This window comes from Hyalella azteca, unplaced genomic scaffold, assembly GCF_000764305.2.
Source record: "Hyalella azteca isolate HAZT.00-mixed unplaced genomic scaffold, Hazt_2.0.2 contig9625, whole genome shotgun sequence".
In the NCBI taxonomy this organism is placed as follows: Eukaryota; Metazoa; Arthropoda; class Malacostraca; order Amphipoda; family Hyalellidae; genus Hyalella; species Hyalella azteca.
Window position 1 is genome coordinate 553,781 of NW_025939693.1, and position 18,098 is coordinate 571,878.

At 42.7% G+C, this 18,098-nt stretch overlaps 1 protein-coding gene across 1 annotated transcript in view; it reads left to right on the forward strand.

Moving 5' to 3' along the window:
• The window catches only part of LOC108681472 (peroxidasin), a 42,989-nt gene that overhangs the window by 20,522 nt on the left and 4,369 nt on the right, over nt 1-18,098 (forward strand). Inside the window, exons 5-29 of the mRNA XM_047882093.1 lie at nt 114-185; nt 610-681; nt 1,955-2,121; nt 2,761-2,875; nt 3,327-3,393; nt 3,871-3,982; nt 4,903-5,051; nt 5,888-6,008; nt 6,334-6,495; nt 7,032-7,147; nt 7,485-7,636; nt 7,761-7,882; nt 8,331-8,427; nt 9,011-9,183; nt 9,650-9,883; nt 10,329-10,536; nt 11,678-11,870; nt 12,332-12,532; nt 13,654-13,770; nt 14,475-14,626; nt 15,174-15,348; nt 15,938-16,070; nt 16,121-16,225; nt 16,799-16,916; nt 17,876-18,087. Of these exons, the coding sequence (XP_047738049.1) occupies nt 114-185; nt 610-681; nt 1,955-2,121; nt 2,761-2,875; nt 3,327-3,393; nt 3,871-3,982; nt 4,903-5,051; nt 5,888-6,008; nt 6,334-6,495; nt 7,032-7,147; nt 7,485-7,636; nt 7,761-7,882; nt 8,331-8,427; nt 9,011-9,183; nt 9,650-9,883; nt 10,329-10,536; nt 11,678-11,870; nt 12,332-12,532; nt 13,654-13,770; nt 14,475-14,626; nt 15,174-15,348; nt 15,938-16,070; nt 16,121-16,225; nt 16,799-16,916; nt 17,876-18,087 (3,545 nt within the window). The remainder of the gene's footprint in view (nt 1-113; nt 186-609; nt 682-1,954; nt 2,122-2,760; nt 2,876-3,326; nt 3,394-3,870; nt 3,983-4,902; nt 5,052-5,887; nt 6,009-6,333; nt 6,496-7,031; nt 7,148-7,484; nt 7,637-7,760; nt 7,883-8,330; nt 8,428-9,010; nt 9,184-9,649; nt 9,884-10,328; nt 10,537-11,677; nt 11,871-12,331; nt 12,533-13,653; nt 13,771-14,474; nt 14,627-15,173; nt 15,349-15,937; nt 16,071-16,120; nt 16,226-16,798; nt 16,917-17,875; nt 18,088-18,098) is intronic.

An 18,098-nucleotide genomic window follows, 5' to 3' on the forward strand; every position in this document is an offset into this window, starting at 1 on the left:
AAAAACTGTTAATTTAATAAAGGATAATGAGCGCGAAGGGAGAAATAACTTTCCGCAAAGCAGAGAAGCCATCGTATCAAAATTGCCCATTTTTGATGGTTTGATCACCGCAGGTACCTTCACTTCAACGACATCACCTCCTTCGATGCAGAGACCTTCTCTTCGCTACCTTCCCTACAGAGACTGTGAGCGAACCACGCTTGATGAACTCCTTGCACATAATAATAAATCTGCCATGAGGATTTCTTATCAATATACTTCCAGCGAATTTGTGTAAAGAGTGAATCTTACTGAGACGTTAATTGGAACTTTCAACTTTTGCGTGCTAAATCCATCCAAGCGATGAGGATAGATGAATTTCTTATTTTGTTTGGTCTTCATCTCAATTTGGTCACGTACTTTAAAATTAAGTGCGTGCCTTCATCTACTTAGCCATTTTCTCAATCTATCGTATGTATGATAAAACATCGTGTAGAAGTACTCGAGGATCTCGAATTAAATTTCTTTTATAATTGAATTCATTCGTAGAATTTCATAACGCATCAAACTCCAGTTGAGTATCAAAATAATCTTAATTCTGCACTAAATAATATCTTAATTTATTTTCAGATTCTTGCACAACAACAGACTCCAGAGAGTGCCGTCTGGGGCCTTCAGGAACCTACAGAGTTTACGCAGGCTGTGAGTTCCGAATTCTCAGAAATCATTGCAATGTGGGAAACTTTTTCTAGATTTAAACCTCTTTGTCTTGAATATTATGGTAGAATATTATAGGTAGACTTGTCATAACCGCTGTTCAGCTTAACTTTCCTTCCTGTCCACTATTATGTCCCGTAGACCCCCAAGGCGACTATTTCCAACCATTACATTTATACTCCGTGAGGCGGGCTTTTGGTTCATTTTACTTATGAAATTCGTCCAATTGTTAATGTCTTTCCGAATAACTACTTTCACAAGCAATAACTTGATTAATTGTTTATCAATAATTGAATTGTGAAGGAAAAATATGAATAACTTAATTCCTCTAATTTTTCTGTCTATGGTTACTAGGAGAAAAGAGCGTTTAAATGACTGGCTGTTATTAACGGACTGGAGTCTTTGTCTCAAGAGAAATTACTATTTCATTTTCTAGAAGTTTTCGTTAAAAATTATACCAAGCTTAGTCATTCAAAACAACAAAAAATTGCTCTACAATATACATTGAATAAATTACATAAAACTGCCCAAATGCTGTCATTTTCAGTCATCTCATTACGCAACTACTTAGCGTCATTTACATTCATTAACCGAAGACTTTCCGCCGTAGCATCTATACCAAGTGTAACTGTCGGTCTGAATCTAGGAGTAGCGCAGGTGGGCCGATTTATGCCAGTCCCTGTAGGGGCTTGGTGCTGAAATACTACCGCATTAAAGTCACTCAACTAGCGACTCTGTGTGCAATATTCGTCATCAAGTTGGCAGTCTCGGCGACGATCGTTGTTGCTATTGTTGCGGTTGAGCTGCTGTTGCTGTGCGTTGCTGCGTCTTGGCCGCATCTGCTCTACGTCGCGAATTTTTTTTACGCCGAAATGTGTATTGACCTCAGGCTTATTGAGGCGGTTTTGTTGCATGAATATTCGTGAGAATGAATTCAGTCAGTTAAATTTAAATTAAGTGTCACTTGACGAATGATTATCGTGCAAGACTTCCATGTTTTTGTTATATTATTAATTGTATAAATTATTCTAAAAACTTGTAATACTGACTCATTCCTATTAAATTCAATTTTTTACTCGAGTCCTTATTTCTGCACCAATACTGATATCAGCAAATTTCTTGCCGTTATTTCAACTTTTGCGTTTATTAGATTCCATTACATCCACTTCTATCCGACTTTCAATTAAAGTTTTGTCGTTTCATCGGCATCATTTATTTCGAATTCTACCGAAATCCAATAGAATTGATTGGTGTACAGTCGGCTGGACAGCAACGCGCTGGTGTGCGACTGCCAGCTGCTGTGGCTCGCTCAGATGGTCAAGGAGAAGCAGGACAGAACTCTGGTGGCGGCCACCTGCGAGGCGCCCAACGACCTGCACGGCAAGAGCCTCAGCAGCATCACCGACACTGACTTCCACTGCATAGGTCTTATTAAATGCTTCTCTGATATATTGCATGAGTTATCAGTCTTTGATGCATATACAGGGGGTGGTGAACCAGATTAAGTTTATTGCCACTGCATAGGTCTTCCAAAATGCTTCTCTGATAAATTACATGAGTTATGAGACTTCGATGCATATATTGGGGTTGGTGACCCGGATTAAGTTTATTTCCACTGCATAGGTTATACCAAGTGCTTTATTTCTTAAATAACGAGTAATGAGACTTCCAAACATATGGATTTTGGTGAACAATATTAGTTTGTTTCTGGTAACATGGGTCTGATACTTGAGATTACGTCTGTAATGGGTATAAGAACCTGAATGTTCAAAAATGCTAAATTTTCAGTGATGGTTAGCGGTTCATGGTCAGCTAACGATCACTTAATGGTTTGTTGAACACTGCACTGTCCACCTGATGCTATCATGCTAAACTGATGTCCTAATGTCCACCTGATGCTATTATGCTAAACTGATGTCCTAATGTCCACCTGATGCTATTATGCTAAACTGATGTCCTAATGTCCACCTGATGCTATTCATGGTTAGCTAACGATCACTTTATGGTTCGTTAACCACTGAACATGACCAATTGATGAGTTGAAGTAAGTTTGTTTGGTCGCAGGGATGCCGCACATCATGGAGGGACCTCAGGACATCGAGGTCAGCTTCGGGGGCACAGCAGCCTTCACGTGCAAAGTGGACGGCGACCCCGTGCCTGAAGTGGTCTGGCTGCACAAGTGAGTCATGCCCCGCGCCTGAAGTGGTCTGGCTGCACAAGTGAGTGCCTGAAGTGGTCTGGCTGCACAAGTGAGTGCCTGAAGTGGTCTGGCTGCACAAGTGAGTGCCTGAAGTGGTCTGGCTGCACAAGTGAGTGCCTGAGGTGGTCTGGCTGCACAAGTGAGTGCCTGAGGTGGTCTGGCTGCACAAGTGAGTGCCTGAGGTGGTCTGGCTGCACAAGTGAGTCATGCTCTCCATGTCTTGCAGGATATTATTATCCGTGATTTTAGGAAAAATCTGCGTCAAAGTTTCGAAAAAATTTATGAATTTCTGACTGATTTTCTTAATGTATCTCTTTCAACTGAAGAATTCTTCACCTCGGGTAATTATATTGGCTGTCTGAGCAAATCAAAATATGAATGTACTTCGGGCTGAGAATGTCTTCATGTTTATTGTGTTTCTGTTCGTCAGCAACGAGGTTATCGGCGAAGCTAGACCGCGCTACTCTGTTCTCAACGACGGCACGCTCATGATTAAGGTAATTTCTATGTTTTTAAGGTTATTACCATGATTAAGGTAATCTACCATGGTTTTTTAGGTTATTACCATGATTAAGGTAATTACTATGGTTTTTAAGGTATTTCCATGATTAAGGTTATTACCATGATTAACGGTAATTACTATGGTTTTTTAAGGTTATTACCATAGTTAAGGTTATTACCAAAATTAAGATAATTACTATGGTTTTTATGGTTATTGCCATAATTAAGATAATTTAGTACTCGGTCGTTGCACTGAATTCGAAATCGGGACCTTGGATTGTCTTCATATCATTCAGTTGTCCATAGCTTTCCAAATATCCATCCAAGTGCGAGTGTGTTGATCTTGGCACTAAACTGTAAATACATGATTTTTTACTTTATTTTATTATCATTAGTGTGCATTTATCATTAATGCATTAGTGTGCATTAATCCTGATAATAAGAATCCATGAGAATTAATCCATGTCGCACAGAACGCGCAGGGCGGCGACGCAGGCTTCTACGAGTGCCGCGCCATCAACGAGATGGGCGAGGTGGCGTCTCGGCCTGCTAAGATCTCCATGACACACCAGTACAGAGACAACAGTTAGTGACAGAGATCTCTGTTACACACCAGTACAGAGACAACAGTTAGTGACAGAGATCTCTGTGAGGTTGGGGAGGTGGTGTCTCGGCCTGCTAAGATCTCCATGACCCAGCAGTACAGATACAACAGTTAGTGACAGAGATCTCTGTGATCCAGCAGTACAGAGACAACAGTTAGTGACAGAGATCTCTGTGACCCAGCAGTACAGAGACAACTGTCAGTGACAGAGATCTCTGTGACGCAGCAGTGCAGAGACAACAGTTAGTGACAGAGATCTCTGTGATCCAGCAGTACAGAGACAGCAGTTAGTGACAGAGATCTCTGTGATCCATCACTACAGAGACAGCAGTCAGTGACAGAGATCTACATGACCAAGCAGTACAGAGACAACAGTTAATGATAGAGAACTCCATGACCCAGCAGCACAGAGACAACAATCGGTAACAAAGATCAGTTTGCACCAGACTTTGCAGAAGTTTTCATTCCATTGGAATAGAAAGACAGAGCAATCTTTTCGGGTTATTGAGACATATTAAATAACTAACATGTAAGCCTCTTATCCTGCATTAAACAACTAATATTTAGGTTCTTTTACCCCGCAGGTCCGCCTATTATCATAATGATATTTAAAATAATTAAGTTAGAACACCTGTTACACCTGTGTTTCACTCACTTCCGCAGGATATTATCATGATGATTATTAAATAATTAAGTTGGAACACCTTTTACCCCGCAGGAATGATAATATCCTGCGGGGTAAAAGGTGTTCCAACTTAATCATTTTAATAATTATTATGATAATATCCTAATATATCCTAATAATAATTAATAAACTAATGAAGTTTAACACCTATTACTCCGCAGGATATTATCATAATAATTATTAAACTAATTAAGTTTTACACCTGTTACCCCGCAGGTCCGCCCGTTATCATCGAGGAGCCTCAGAACCTGAACGCGACGCTGGGTCAGCGCGTCGAGCTGCCCTGCAATGTTACAGGATATCCTGAGCCTGACGTCGTCTGGAGCAAAGAGGGAGGCTTTCTGCAGCTCAGTGAGACTACTCTAGTGAGTACACGTGCTATAATTAATGGAGTATTTTGTCCAAATTGTGACGCACTGCATAACTCACTGCTGAAGCAGAGAAAGGAGGTGGCTATGATACGGCACTCACTATAATGAATGGGACATCTTGTCAAAGTTCTGACACATTGCCTAGCTCACAGCACCAGCAGAGAACGGAAATAGCAACTTTTTGCCGGGCCAAACTGAGTCAGAATGACTCACTCAAAAGCAATAAGCGAATTGGACAACAGCCTTCTCATTTCTCTGGCTACTGCCACACTCCTTGTAGAACTCTAATTATTTAATTAATATAATAATAATTTAATAATTTAAATTTAATATAATAATTGATATAATTATTATTTATATCAATTTATGTTATTTGCTTGTTAATAAAAAATTGAATTGTTACTTATTGGAATCTCTATAATTATAACGCAGTGCAATTTTTTTAAATCTTTCATAGCACGAATAATTTGAACTTCCATGAAGTTGCGTCCTTCTCCAGTACCTTTCATATTGATCACTTTTGTCTGGAAAACGTGCATGGAAAATCCATTTTATTTCAAAGCGAGGCATTTTTCAGAAACATTTCGGTTCTTTCAACCCTAACCCTCCTCACCAATGCTGATTCATGATGCTGTTCACCCGTTGCTCCTCGTGCTCACCCATTGCTTCTCTTCTTCACCCGTTGTATGTTCATCCGTTGCTCCTCGTGTTCACCCGTTACTCCTCGTGTTCACCCGTTATATCTTCACCCGTTACTCCTCGTGTTCACCCGTTATATCTTCACCCGCTGCTCCTCGTGTTCACCCCTCGTATGTTCCCCCGTGGTGCAGGTGCACGTGAACAACTCGCTGGTGTTCAGCAGTGTACAGGAACATCACCAGGGCGTCTACACTTGCCAGGCCCGCAATCCTCTCGGCCAGGCCACCGCCGCCGCGGCACTGCGCGTCACCGGTGCGTGCTCATCTATACGCATGCACTCACAGAAATAAATGTGTCAGCCTATCCAAATAGTGACAATATTTCTGCTCGTAAATACACTCTTGTGTCGGTAAAGGGTAAAATGGGCTTCGGATAAAGGATCGCTCATTTATCTGTATGTAGACGATCCTTAGCGCGCGATGAACAATTTTTATTAATTAGTCGTACATTTCGCTTGTTTCGTTAGGATAGTTGATAATTTGTTTGCAGTGTACCATAATACCTCATTAATATTTCATGAATAGCTATGTATAATAATTATATAATTAAATAACTTGAGTTATCTTGACGTCTCTAGCACCTGTTCGTCTGACGACGGCCCCCGTGGACCAGACCGTGACCCTCGGGCACGTGGCCCACTTTACGTGCGAGGCGCAGGGGCTGCCCGAGCCCGACGTCAAGTGGCTGCGGCACGGTCTCGTCATCGCCCCGTCAGCGGGCATCTCTATCGCCATAGGCGGTGAGTCCGGCATAAACATTTTAACTTTGATCATATCCCGCGTGTCTTGCTTATGTCCAGTAATATACGTACAATTTGTCTTAATTATAAATAACTGTCATCGCTAACTGTTAGCTCATAACATGTAACCTTAATTGGCCAGCTGTTTTCTTAACCTATTTATGTCTTCATTTGTACTCCATTTGTTCTCGCTAGCTCCTCATGTCGCCTGGTGTTCTTCATTTGTTATCGCTAGCTCCTCTTGTCATCTGGTGTTCTCCATTTGTTTTCGTGAGCTCTTCATGTCACCTAGTGTTCTCCATTTGTTTTCGTTAGCTCTTCATGTCACCTAGTGTTCTCCATTTGTTTTCGTTAGCTCTTCATGTCACCTAGTGTTCTCCATTTGTTTATGACTTTTTCACAGGTCTAAAACTGTCCTTTTGACGAGTTCTTGTCACAACTGATGTTGAAATTACCACGCTCTGCCGCGGAACACGTATGTTTCTAAACATGTTCGCAAACGCTTCAATGCCCCACCGTGTAAACTTGTTTGGCAGGCGCGGCACTGCGGGTGCTGCAGGTGCAGAAGGCTGACGAGGGCCTCTACACGTGCAGGGCTGACAACGGTCAGACCTCCGCCCAGTCATCCGCTATGCTCTTCGTCAGGGAGTCCGTGAGTCTTGCCTCTAACTCTCATGAAGATATCTGGACACATACTTTCAAAAAGAGTTAAGAGATCGTAATTTCATCAGCCAGTCATTGACGGCCTTTCGAGCAAAATCCATCAATCATAGACAAGAAATTAGAGCGTATGTACTTACGTTCACTTAGCGAGTTTTGAAAGTATGGCTACTGATGGGCTAATTATAGTGGTTTTATCTGCGGACATGGTTTTTTTAGTCAGGCTGTACTTACTCATGACGCGGCCGGTGGACCAGACGACTGCTGTGCTGCAGAAAATGCATCACTATTTGGACAATATTACCGATGCATTTTCTGCGATACCCCAGCTGCCGCCTGTGATCATGGAGCGGCCGGCGGACCAGACGGCGGTGGCGGGGGCGGCGGAGGTGAGGCTGCGCTGTGCCGCGGACGGCCTGCCGCCCCCCACGGTCGTGTGGCGTAAGGACGGCTACCTTATGAGCGACTCTCGGCACTACAGGTGAGCTGTGACTGATGGCTCCATGAGGTAATAGCATAGCTGGAATGGTATATAATTTATTATAATATAATATGAGATAATATAATATAATATAATGTATTATAATATAATTATAATGTGTCAGGGTGGAGAGGGACGGGTCGCTGCTGGTCTACAACGTGTCTGCAGGAGACGCCGGCGACTACGAGTGCAGCGCTGAGAACGCCCTCGGCCGAGCCTCCGCCCGCGCTGCACTCACCGTCGCTGGTCTCACTCACTTGCCGTGACTCACTTGACTTGACTCATTCCTCTTGACTCATTTCTCTTGACTCACTTCACTTGACTCACTTCATTTGACTCACTTCACTTGACTCACTTCACCTGACTCACTTCACTTGACTCACTCTACTTGACTCACTTCACTTGACTCACTTCACTTGTATTACATAGCTTGACTTGACCCATGTTCTGTAAACTCACTCACTATAGTATTGTCAACTCACATGTTGACAATAGTCTTCAGTTGACTTACTCAAGTTCAGTTGATTCAACAGACTTCAGTTGACTCGTTTTAGTTCTCTTGACTCATTTGTTCTACTTAATAATCGTACTCGCACTCATTTGATTCCATTATACATTGTTTTAACGTGCATTCTCTTAAAAATACCATATATTACTTACTAATCCCATATGATAATATAACATTTACCCTCAGAAAGCCCCGACCTGGGGGGAGTCGGGGATGAGTTCTTCCGAGAGAGCTTCTTAGAGGCGAACGCTAAGGTCAACAGGGCGCTCAACATGACGCTACAGTGAGGCTTGCTGCTGGTCTTAACTAAATGTTCCATCTAGTGATAAAACTTTATTTTTTGTATCATCGTGATTATAGCAAGCTTTTGGTCAACGCAAACTTTGATGAAAATATTAGAGTTTCCTTCTCTTCCCGATCTTATTCAAATCCGTTAAAACACGATCAGAACATGGATGTGTTCAGCCGGTTTTTCTATGTCGTATTTGTTCATGTGTTTCAAGAAATATAATACGTAAAGTAAGTTCAGAACTTCCTTTTTTCAATTCTTACTACAGCTAAATGCTTCCTACGACTACAATGATCAGGGCTTTCAACCAATTTTCCTTTGGGGAGTTTGCTCTCTTTACCCTCTTTGCCCCTTTCCCCTTTGTCTATTCACCTTATTTGCCCATTTACTCGCTTTGCTCATTTATCCTTTGCACATTTACCCTCTTTGCCATTTTTATTTGCCTATTCATCCTTTTTACCCTTTTCCCCTATGCCTATTCCCTCTCTTTGCCCCTTTCCCCTTCGCTCATTCCCCCTTCTTGCCCCCTCATGTCCCGTCTACCTTTCTAACGTCAGCCCACCCCTCCCCCCGGCAGCCAGCTGTTCGACAGGGACCGGCCCCGGCAGCCGCTGCCCCACGAGCTGCTGAGGCTCTTCAGGTTCCCGCAGACCGAGGCTCGCGAGATCGCACGCGCCGCTGAGAAGGTCGAGCAGACGCTCGCCATCGTCCACAGACATGTCGAGGCTGGCATGCAGTTCAACCTCACCAGTACGTGGTCTCTGAAGGCAATACTCTTCACTTATAAGGTCTTCAGTTTAAGGTTTCCTTAGGTCATATTAAAGAAACTAGTCTCTGAAGGCAATACTCTTCACTTTTAAGGTCTTCAGTTTAAGGTTTCCTTAGGTCATATTAAAGAAACTAGTCTCTGAAGGCAACACTCTTCAGTTATAAGGTCTTGTCCGAAGAGAATTTTCCTATGTCATGTTGAACCAACAAGTTTATCTTAGTCTTCACTTTTAAGGTCTTCAGTTTAAGGTTTACTTAGGTCATATTAAAGAAATTAGTCTCTGAAGGCAATACTCTTCAGTTTTAAGGTCTTGTTCGAAGAGGTTTTTCCTGGGTCATGTTGAACCAACAAGTTTATCTCATTTTTCCTGACATACTTAAACGGCAATATTTCTTATCCATGTTGGAATCTTCCTCCCCGAACCAACGTTTTTGTTTGTCTTTGCAGAGTTTAGTTACCAGGACCTTCTCTCCCCGGAAAACTTGGAGCTGCTGACAAATTTATCAGGTTGCTTGGGTCACCGTCGGACGGTGTCATGCAACGACATGTGCTTCCACCTCAAGTACCGCACCATCGACGGCACCTGCAATAACCTGGACAACCCGACCTGGGGATCATCTCTCACCGGCTTCAGGAGGATCTTGCCCCCCATATACGAGAACGGCTTCAACAGCCCTGTTGGTATGACTCTTAATTACCTTGCGTATTTTTCACAGCAGTTTGCAAAATATTACAAATTCTCTTTATAAATGATTTATATAACTATTTTCGTTGAGTTTTTGTCATATTTTTAAATGTTAAATACATCTTTTAAAAAGGATTATTAAGTCTTACATGTTAGACTACGCGAAGACCGGAATTTCCTGAAGTTGAAGTATAGTTGCTTAATTTGTATGGCCAGCTTGGGTCACGACTGATGAAGTTACTCTCTATTTACTAGTCCCAGGTTAAAACATTCAGTTCTAGCGCATTTTCTCATACATGGAAAGAAAAAGGCGCTATTGTGCTCGCCATGTCCGTCCGTCCGACTGTCTGTCTGTCTGTGACGTCACGTTTTCGTCGTCGAAAAAATGCGCTCTCTGTCACTCACTGCAGTGAGTACTGAGTTATATTTTGATTATCTCAGGCTGGTCCAAGACGAAGGTTTACTACGGATACTTCAAGCCTGGTCCCCGCCTCGTGTCCACGCGTATCATGAGCAACGAGGCGGCGGCTGCAGACGACCAGTGCACGCACATGCTCATGCAGTGGGGACAGTTCCTCGACCATGACTTGGACCATGCACTGCCATCCATATCCACCGGCAGCTTCATAGACGGCGTCGAGTGTGACCGGTAAGTTGACAGTGGGGGCAGTTCCTCAACCATGACTTGGACCATGCGCTGCCATCCATATCCACCGGCAGCTTCATTGATGGCGTCGAGTGTGACCGGTAAGTTGACAGTGGGGACAGTTCCTCGACCATGACTTGGACCATGCGCTGCCATCCATATCCACCGGCAGCTTCATAGACGGCGTCGAGTGTGACCGGTAAGTTGACAGTGGGGGCAGTTCCTCGACCATGACTTGGACCATGCGCTGCCATCCATATCCACCGGCAGCTTCGTTGATGGCGTCGAGTGTGACCGGTAAGTTGTGCAGTGTTGCTGCACTTCATACTGAGAGAAATGAGTTAGACTTTGTTCAAAAAGCGATGCAATTGAAGATCTTTTGTGCGACATCCTGACTCAGTTTGACTCGGTGAAATGGTGTATCAGTGCGGAATGTGTGTCATGGTTTAGACGATATGACCCATTTGTTTTTGTGAGTATGGTATTCAGCAATGGTTTATACCCCCATAAATAATTTTTATGAAGTGGTAAGGCACTGAAGAGAAGAGCAGATTATTATTGGTGCCGAGTGATTGTTCTTATTAAAGTATAAGATATCAAAGTTAAGTATTTAGTAAAGCTATTGTTTTGCCAATATTTATTAGATTATGTGTTGTCTGCCTTGTGAAAATTGTTTATTCAGATTTTTTTTAATTTTTGTAATTTTTCATCTCATCTGGCATAATGGTTTATTAATATCTTCCAACATTACAAGCTTATAAGTTTTACATTAGTATATAGTAGCATTTTTGTTCAAAAGATAGCGAGAAAAAAGTAAGACTTAACAATATTGCGTTAAACTTTGCAATATTATTAAGTTTCACTTCCTTGCGCTGTATCTTGTTTGTTTTGTGCGCGCAGCTCGTGCGCATACTCCGCTCCCTGCTTCCCTGCGCTGTATCTTGTTTGTTTTGTGTGCCTCGTGCGCATACTCCGCTCCCTGCTTCCCTGCGCTGTCTCTTGTTTGTTTTGTGTGCGCAGCTCGTGCGCATACTCCGCTCCCTGCTTCCCTCCGCTGTATTTTGTTTGTTTTGTGTGCGCAGCTCGTGCGCATACTCCGCTCCCTGCTTCCCTCCGCTGTATTTTGTTTGTTTTGTGTGCGCAGCTCGTGCGCATACTCCGCTCCCTGCTTCCCCATCGAGATCCCGTACGACGACCCGCGCGTATACCGCCACCGCTGCATGGAGTTCACGCGGTCGTCCGCAGTCTGCGGGTCCGGCATGACGTCCGTCTTCTTCAACACCGTCCAGCCTCGTGAGCAGATCAACCAACTCACCTCCTTCATTGACGCTTCCCAGGTACACGCAACTGTAATAGCATTTGTGTCTCCATATACGCAAACTACTTTAACCCAATATTGTTTTAATTTAAAGATGTAATTATAGTTCAGGCGTTACACTGTTCTTATTCACAGGTTTTGAGCATGCAGGAAATGAAATCAATGGGGAATAGAAGAATAGAAGATCTGTAAAAACACTAAAACTTCACATATGTAGTCATAAGTGTACGTTTTTTTTCTCAGAGTTTCGTTTTGTATGCCAAGAGTATAAGATTTTATAAATTGTTGTTTTACCTGTGGATCATTTCTTATTATTTTTAGCTGTAGCCGTATACACGACAATCATTATTAGTTCAGTCCTACAGACAATAATTATCAGTTTAATGCTAAACATTCTTCAGCTACCGAAAATTAAATTTCGAAATTTCCAAGATTTTTTCCATGCAAATATATCACCTGGCAACCACTTATCCATATCAGGTGTACGGCTCAAGCTATGGCGACACCCAAAATCTACGGAACTTCTCTGAAAACTTGGGCGACTTGCGCATAGGCATCTCGATGCCTTCAGGCAAGCCCCTGATGCCCTTCAGTGCAGGGGCGCCCATAGACTGCCGCAGGGACACGACCGAGAGCGCCATAGACTGCTTCCTGGCGGGCGACGTGAGGGCCAACGAACAGGTCTGGCTATTTCGGTATTTTTGTTTGAGTCTAACTTATTGGACATTCATTGTTGTTATATATGAGTCTAATGTATTGGACATTCATTATTTTTGTTTGAGTCTAACGTATTGGACATTCGTTATTTTTGTTTGAGTCTAACGTATTGGACATTCATTATTTTTGTTTGAGTCTAACGTGTTGGACATTCATTATTTTTATTTGAGTCTAACGTATTGGACATTCATTATTTTTATTTGAGTCTAACGTATTGGACATTCGTTATTTTTGTTTGAGTCTAACGCATTGGACATTTATTATTTTTATTTGAGTCTAACGTATTGGGCATTCACTATTTTTATATTTACATATTGGACCACTCACAAGTTTTCAAAATATTCTCACTTCGTAGTTTTGTTTGAGTCTGCCTCGTACCAGTTATTTTCAGTGGAATTTATTATTAAACGGAGTCGATTTCCTGGTCGCAATCACAAATTATGTTTTTTACGTAACATAACGCCTGTACTATTATCAGCTATAGTACCATAATGGTGTTTCACGTCTGTTCTATGAGCTAACATAGTAATTTTGCATTGTTCTTGAACTGTTATTTATCATAGTAAATAGATTCCACGCCTGAACTATGATCATAGTAATGGTATTACACACCTGTTTCACGATGATAGTAATGATATTACACGCCTGAACTATGATGATAGTAATGGTATTACGCGCCGAACTATGATGATAGTATAATGGTATTACACGCCTGAACTATGATCATAGTAATGGTATTACACGCCTGAACTATGATGATAGTAATGTTATTACACGCCTGAACTATGATGATAGTAATGTTATTACACGCCTGAACTATGATGGTAGTAATGTTATTACACGCCTGAACTATGATGATAGTAATGGTATTACACGCCTGAACTATGATCATAGTAATGTTATTACACGCCTGAACTATGCTGATAGTAGTAATGTTATTACACGCCTGAACTATGATGATAGTAATGGTATTACACGCCTGAACTATGATGATATTAATGGTATTACACGCCTGAACTATGATGATATTAATGGTATTACACACCTGAACTATGATGATAGTAAGGCTACACGTGTCCCCGCAGACAGCGCTGCTGGCCATGCACACAGTTTGGTTCAGAGAGCACAACCGCATGGCTGCTGAGCTGCGGGAGATCAACCCGCATTGGGACGGCGACACGGTCTTCCACGAGACCAGGAAGGTTGGCAGACCATCTCTTGTCTGGTCTATGCTGTTGTTCACTAAAGTGTAATTCATATTCATATATTCATATGTAATTCATTCGCTTTGTTGGATGAAGAATGATTATTTCAACGGTTCTGTCTGACTGTTGATTGAGTACAAATTTAAATAAATCAGTTGGCAAACCATCTGTTGTCTGGTTTTTGTTCAGTAAAGTGTAATTCATATTATTGGCTTTGTTTTCTGAAGAATGAAAATTTCAATGGTTCTGTCTAATTGTTGATTGAGTACAAATTTAAATATCTATTCATTAATACCAAAACTTATTAGTATAAGTTTTTTCAGTTATGCCGTAAGGGATATTCACACATTGATTGCTTGCTTTTGCCTTTAGTATAATTGAGAACCAGTTCTGCAAGTTGCAGTTAACCGTGTTTATAATTCATTGTAATTTCTGTGGCTGGATTTATTGAAAGTTGTTTATTCCCAAAGCTATTGCCTACCCTCTAGTTAGATGAATTTGAAACAACGTTGAATAAAAGTTTATTTCGTTGAAACAACGTTCATTCAACGATATTTCAACGTTTGATTCCTGATGCATGTATCATACGTGTTTGATTCCCACCAAGATTTCAACGTATGATGCGTGGTAGGATGCATCATATATGATTATTACTTGGTGATGCAGATATATGTATATATGCTTGAAACTTGGTGATGCAGATCCTAGGAGCGATGATGCAGCACATCACATACCAGCACTGGCTGCCGCACATCATAGGCCCTCATCACATGCAGAAGCTCGGGCGCTACAGCCGCTACGACACCAAACTCGACCCCAGCATCAGCAACGTCTTCGCCACGGCAGCCCTCAGGTGACGTAGACTGTGGTCTTTGGCTATGATGTTCGTTCTAATATTCATTATATTATTCATTCTAATAATCATATGATTATTCATTTTGATATTGATACTAATATTCTTTAAAATTGTCGACACAGAGTTTACCGCAACATGTCCAACACTTTACTGCAACTACACTTTATGATCGCAACATGTCCAACAAACTAAAGTGTACCAACGTGTTGTTTGGATGAGACGCATAGTCCAGACGTTAAAAATTAGATGTTCGTTGTGCGAATTTGCTTGTTTCTAAGTTCTTATTATCTATAAATATTTGGCCAAACGAGATTCGAATTTTAATATTCATATTTTATACAGCTTTTTCGTTCCACTTTGGACGACATTTTTACCTCTTTCGACTGCTTTATCATTATAATTTAATAATAGTTGTAAAACAACAACTTGTACTATTTTGTATGAATCAAATCATCATCATACTTGAAAAATTGTTGTAAAACAACTTCTGAACTTGTACTAAATATTTTGAATGAATCAAAATTTTGCGACTCTCGGTGTGCAGGTTCGGGCACACGCTCGTGAACCCCGTACTGGAACGCCTGAACGCGTCGTTCCAGCCCACACGCCACGGCGCCCTGCCCCTGCACAAGGCGTTCTTCAGCCCCTGGCGCCTGGTGCAGGAGGGGGGCGTTGACCCTCTACTCAGAGGGCTCCTAGCCACGCCAGTCAAGCTCAAGGTGATCAATTATTTGCTTCTCCCTCAACTTATTCTACCTCTGCAGTTGTTGCAGTTGTTTGTTTCTACTTCTGCAGTTGTTGCTCCTGTTATTTGTTTCAACTTCTGCAGTTGTTGCTGCAGTTATTTGTTTCAACTTCTGCATTTGTTGTTCCAGTTATTTGTTTTAAATTCTGCAGTTGTTGCTCCGGTTATTTCTTTAGATTTCAGCATTTTCTGCTCCAAGAAATAATCAAATTTATCTTTCATCTCCGTTTGTTTGCTGTTGAATGCTCAAACTGCAGTGCTTGTTAGACAATTCTGCAGCGCTCTTCGTAACTACACAATATTCCACTGCCTTGAGTGTTATTAGATAAAGATAAATGACTTTAGACATGTTTATCCAAATTTCCATCTCATTGAACGTGTTTAAAAAAGTTTTGCGTTCTTAAGCGTTATGACACTGCGTTGCTTTGCCTGAAATAAAGTTCCACTGACAAAAGTTACACTGAAAAAAGCCTACTTCCAAAAAAAGTCCCACTGTAGGCTTATGCTTTGAAAGCCTACACACTAAATTTTTTTTTCGTCCTTTGCGCGTTTGCCGGCGGCAGCGGCCAGGCCAGTTCCTGAACACAGAGCTGACGGAGAAGCTGTTCCAGGCGGCGCACGAGATCGCGCTCGACCTCGCGGCCATGAACATACAGCGGGGCCGTGACCACGCACTGCCTGGTGAGTCACGGCACTGCCTGGTGAGTCACGGCACTGCCTGGTGAGTCACGGCACTGCCTGGTGAGTCACGGACTGCCAGCTGCCCGCGGCTGCTTCCTTCGAGGACCTGCGTGACGTCATCAGCGACGATGACGTCAGGGAGAAGCTGCACGAGCTCTACGGACATCCTGGTCAGCTCATGTTCCTTCAAACCAAATGAATGGAAATAATTGAATCTATATTTGGTCTTTATGTATATTTGGTCTTTATTTATATTTGGTCTTTATTCATATTTGGTCTTTATTTAAATTTGGTCTTTATTTATATTCGGTCTTTATTTATATTTGGTATTTATTTATATTGATCTTTATTCATATTTGGTCTTTATTTATAATTGGTCTTTATTCATGTATAATTATATATTTTGGTAATTACTAGAATCTCTATCCTCGTCCAAGTGTGCATGTTTACTTGGCTTAGTCTCCTGTGGTAGAAATGTTTTTAAAATTATATTCTTAGCCTACATAGATGGACGAGAGCTCTACGATATACGAGTAAATTAGTAAAATTTAGATCAGTACTCACTGCAGTGAGTGGCAGAGAGCGCATTTTCTCGTCCGTCCGTGTCGTGAAGTCACGGACGGACGGACATGACGAGCGCAATAGCGCCTTTTTCCATAAATGAGAAAATGCGTTAAAAATGATGATTTTACTTAATCTTAATCTCTAAGAATAATAATATTATGATGGTGGTGCCGAGGCAGGCAACGTGGACGTGTGGGTGGGGGCGCTGCTGGAGGATCCCGTGCCTGGGGGGCGCGTGGGACCCCTGCTGGCCTGCCTCCTGCTCGAGCAGTTCCGCCGCCTCAGGGACGGCGACAGGTGAGTGACGGGACGGGGGCAGGTGAGTGACGGGACGGCGACAGGTGAGTGACGGGACGGGGACAGGTAAGTGACGGGACGGGGGCAGGTGAGTGACGGGACGGCGACAGGTGAGTGACGGGACGGGGGCAGGTGAGTGACGGGACGGAGACAGGTGAGTGACGGACGGCGGCAGGTGAGTGACGGGACGGCGACAGTTGAGTGACGGGATGGCGACAGGTAAGTGACGGGACGGCGACAGGTGAGTGACGGGACGGCGACAGGTAAGTGACGGGACGGCGACAGGTGAGTGACGGGACGGCGACAAGACAGGTGAGTGACGGGACGGGGACAGGTGAGTGACGGGACGGCGACAGGTGAGTGACGGGACGGGGACAGGTAAGTGACGGGACGGGGACAGGTAAGTGACGGGACGGAGACAGGTGAGTGACGGGACGGGGACAGGTAAGTGACGGGACAGGGACAGGTAAGTACGCTGTCGTGGGTAAGCGAGGACGAAGAAATCGTAAATAAATAAGGGAATGGTGACAGGTGAGGGCAAAGTCGTAAGTAAGTGAGGACCCTGTAAGTAAGACAGATGAGGAAGGTAAGTTTCTCGGTCCACTTATCCCTGGGAAGCTAAGAAGCACGCTCGTCTTGCCCAAATGATGATAATTAATTTGTTGATTAATTAATTTGTTGAGAGTATTTTCGTAGTTGCTCACAAGGTGTTACAGCTTACAAGTAATTATACCGGAACATCTTTGAATCAAAGTTCGCACACTCATTGTTATAACTTAATTTTATCGCTCTATTCATATTTAGCCAGTGGTTCAGGTTTTTGTATTAGTAACTCAAATTGAAATTATATCGATTCTGTCATATTTTGTCCTTGGAAGAAGTTTTGACCACCGTGCCCCATAACTATATTACCTATATTTCTTGTGTCATATTCAGTATTTGTACGATGTTTTCAACAGGTTTTGGTACGAACATCCATCGGTGTTCAAGCCTGAGCAGTTAGACCAGATCAGACGCACGACGCTGGGCCGCGTGCTGTGCGACAATGGCGACGACATTAAGGACGTCACCAGCGACGTGTTCCTCCTGCCGCACCTGCAAACTCCAGCGTTTGTGTCCTGCACACAGCTCCCTCGTATTGATCTTAGGTTCTGGGCCGAGTGTTGTAAAGGTAAAGTATAA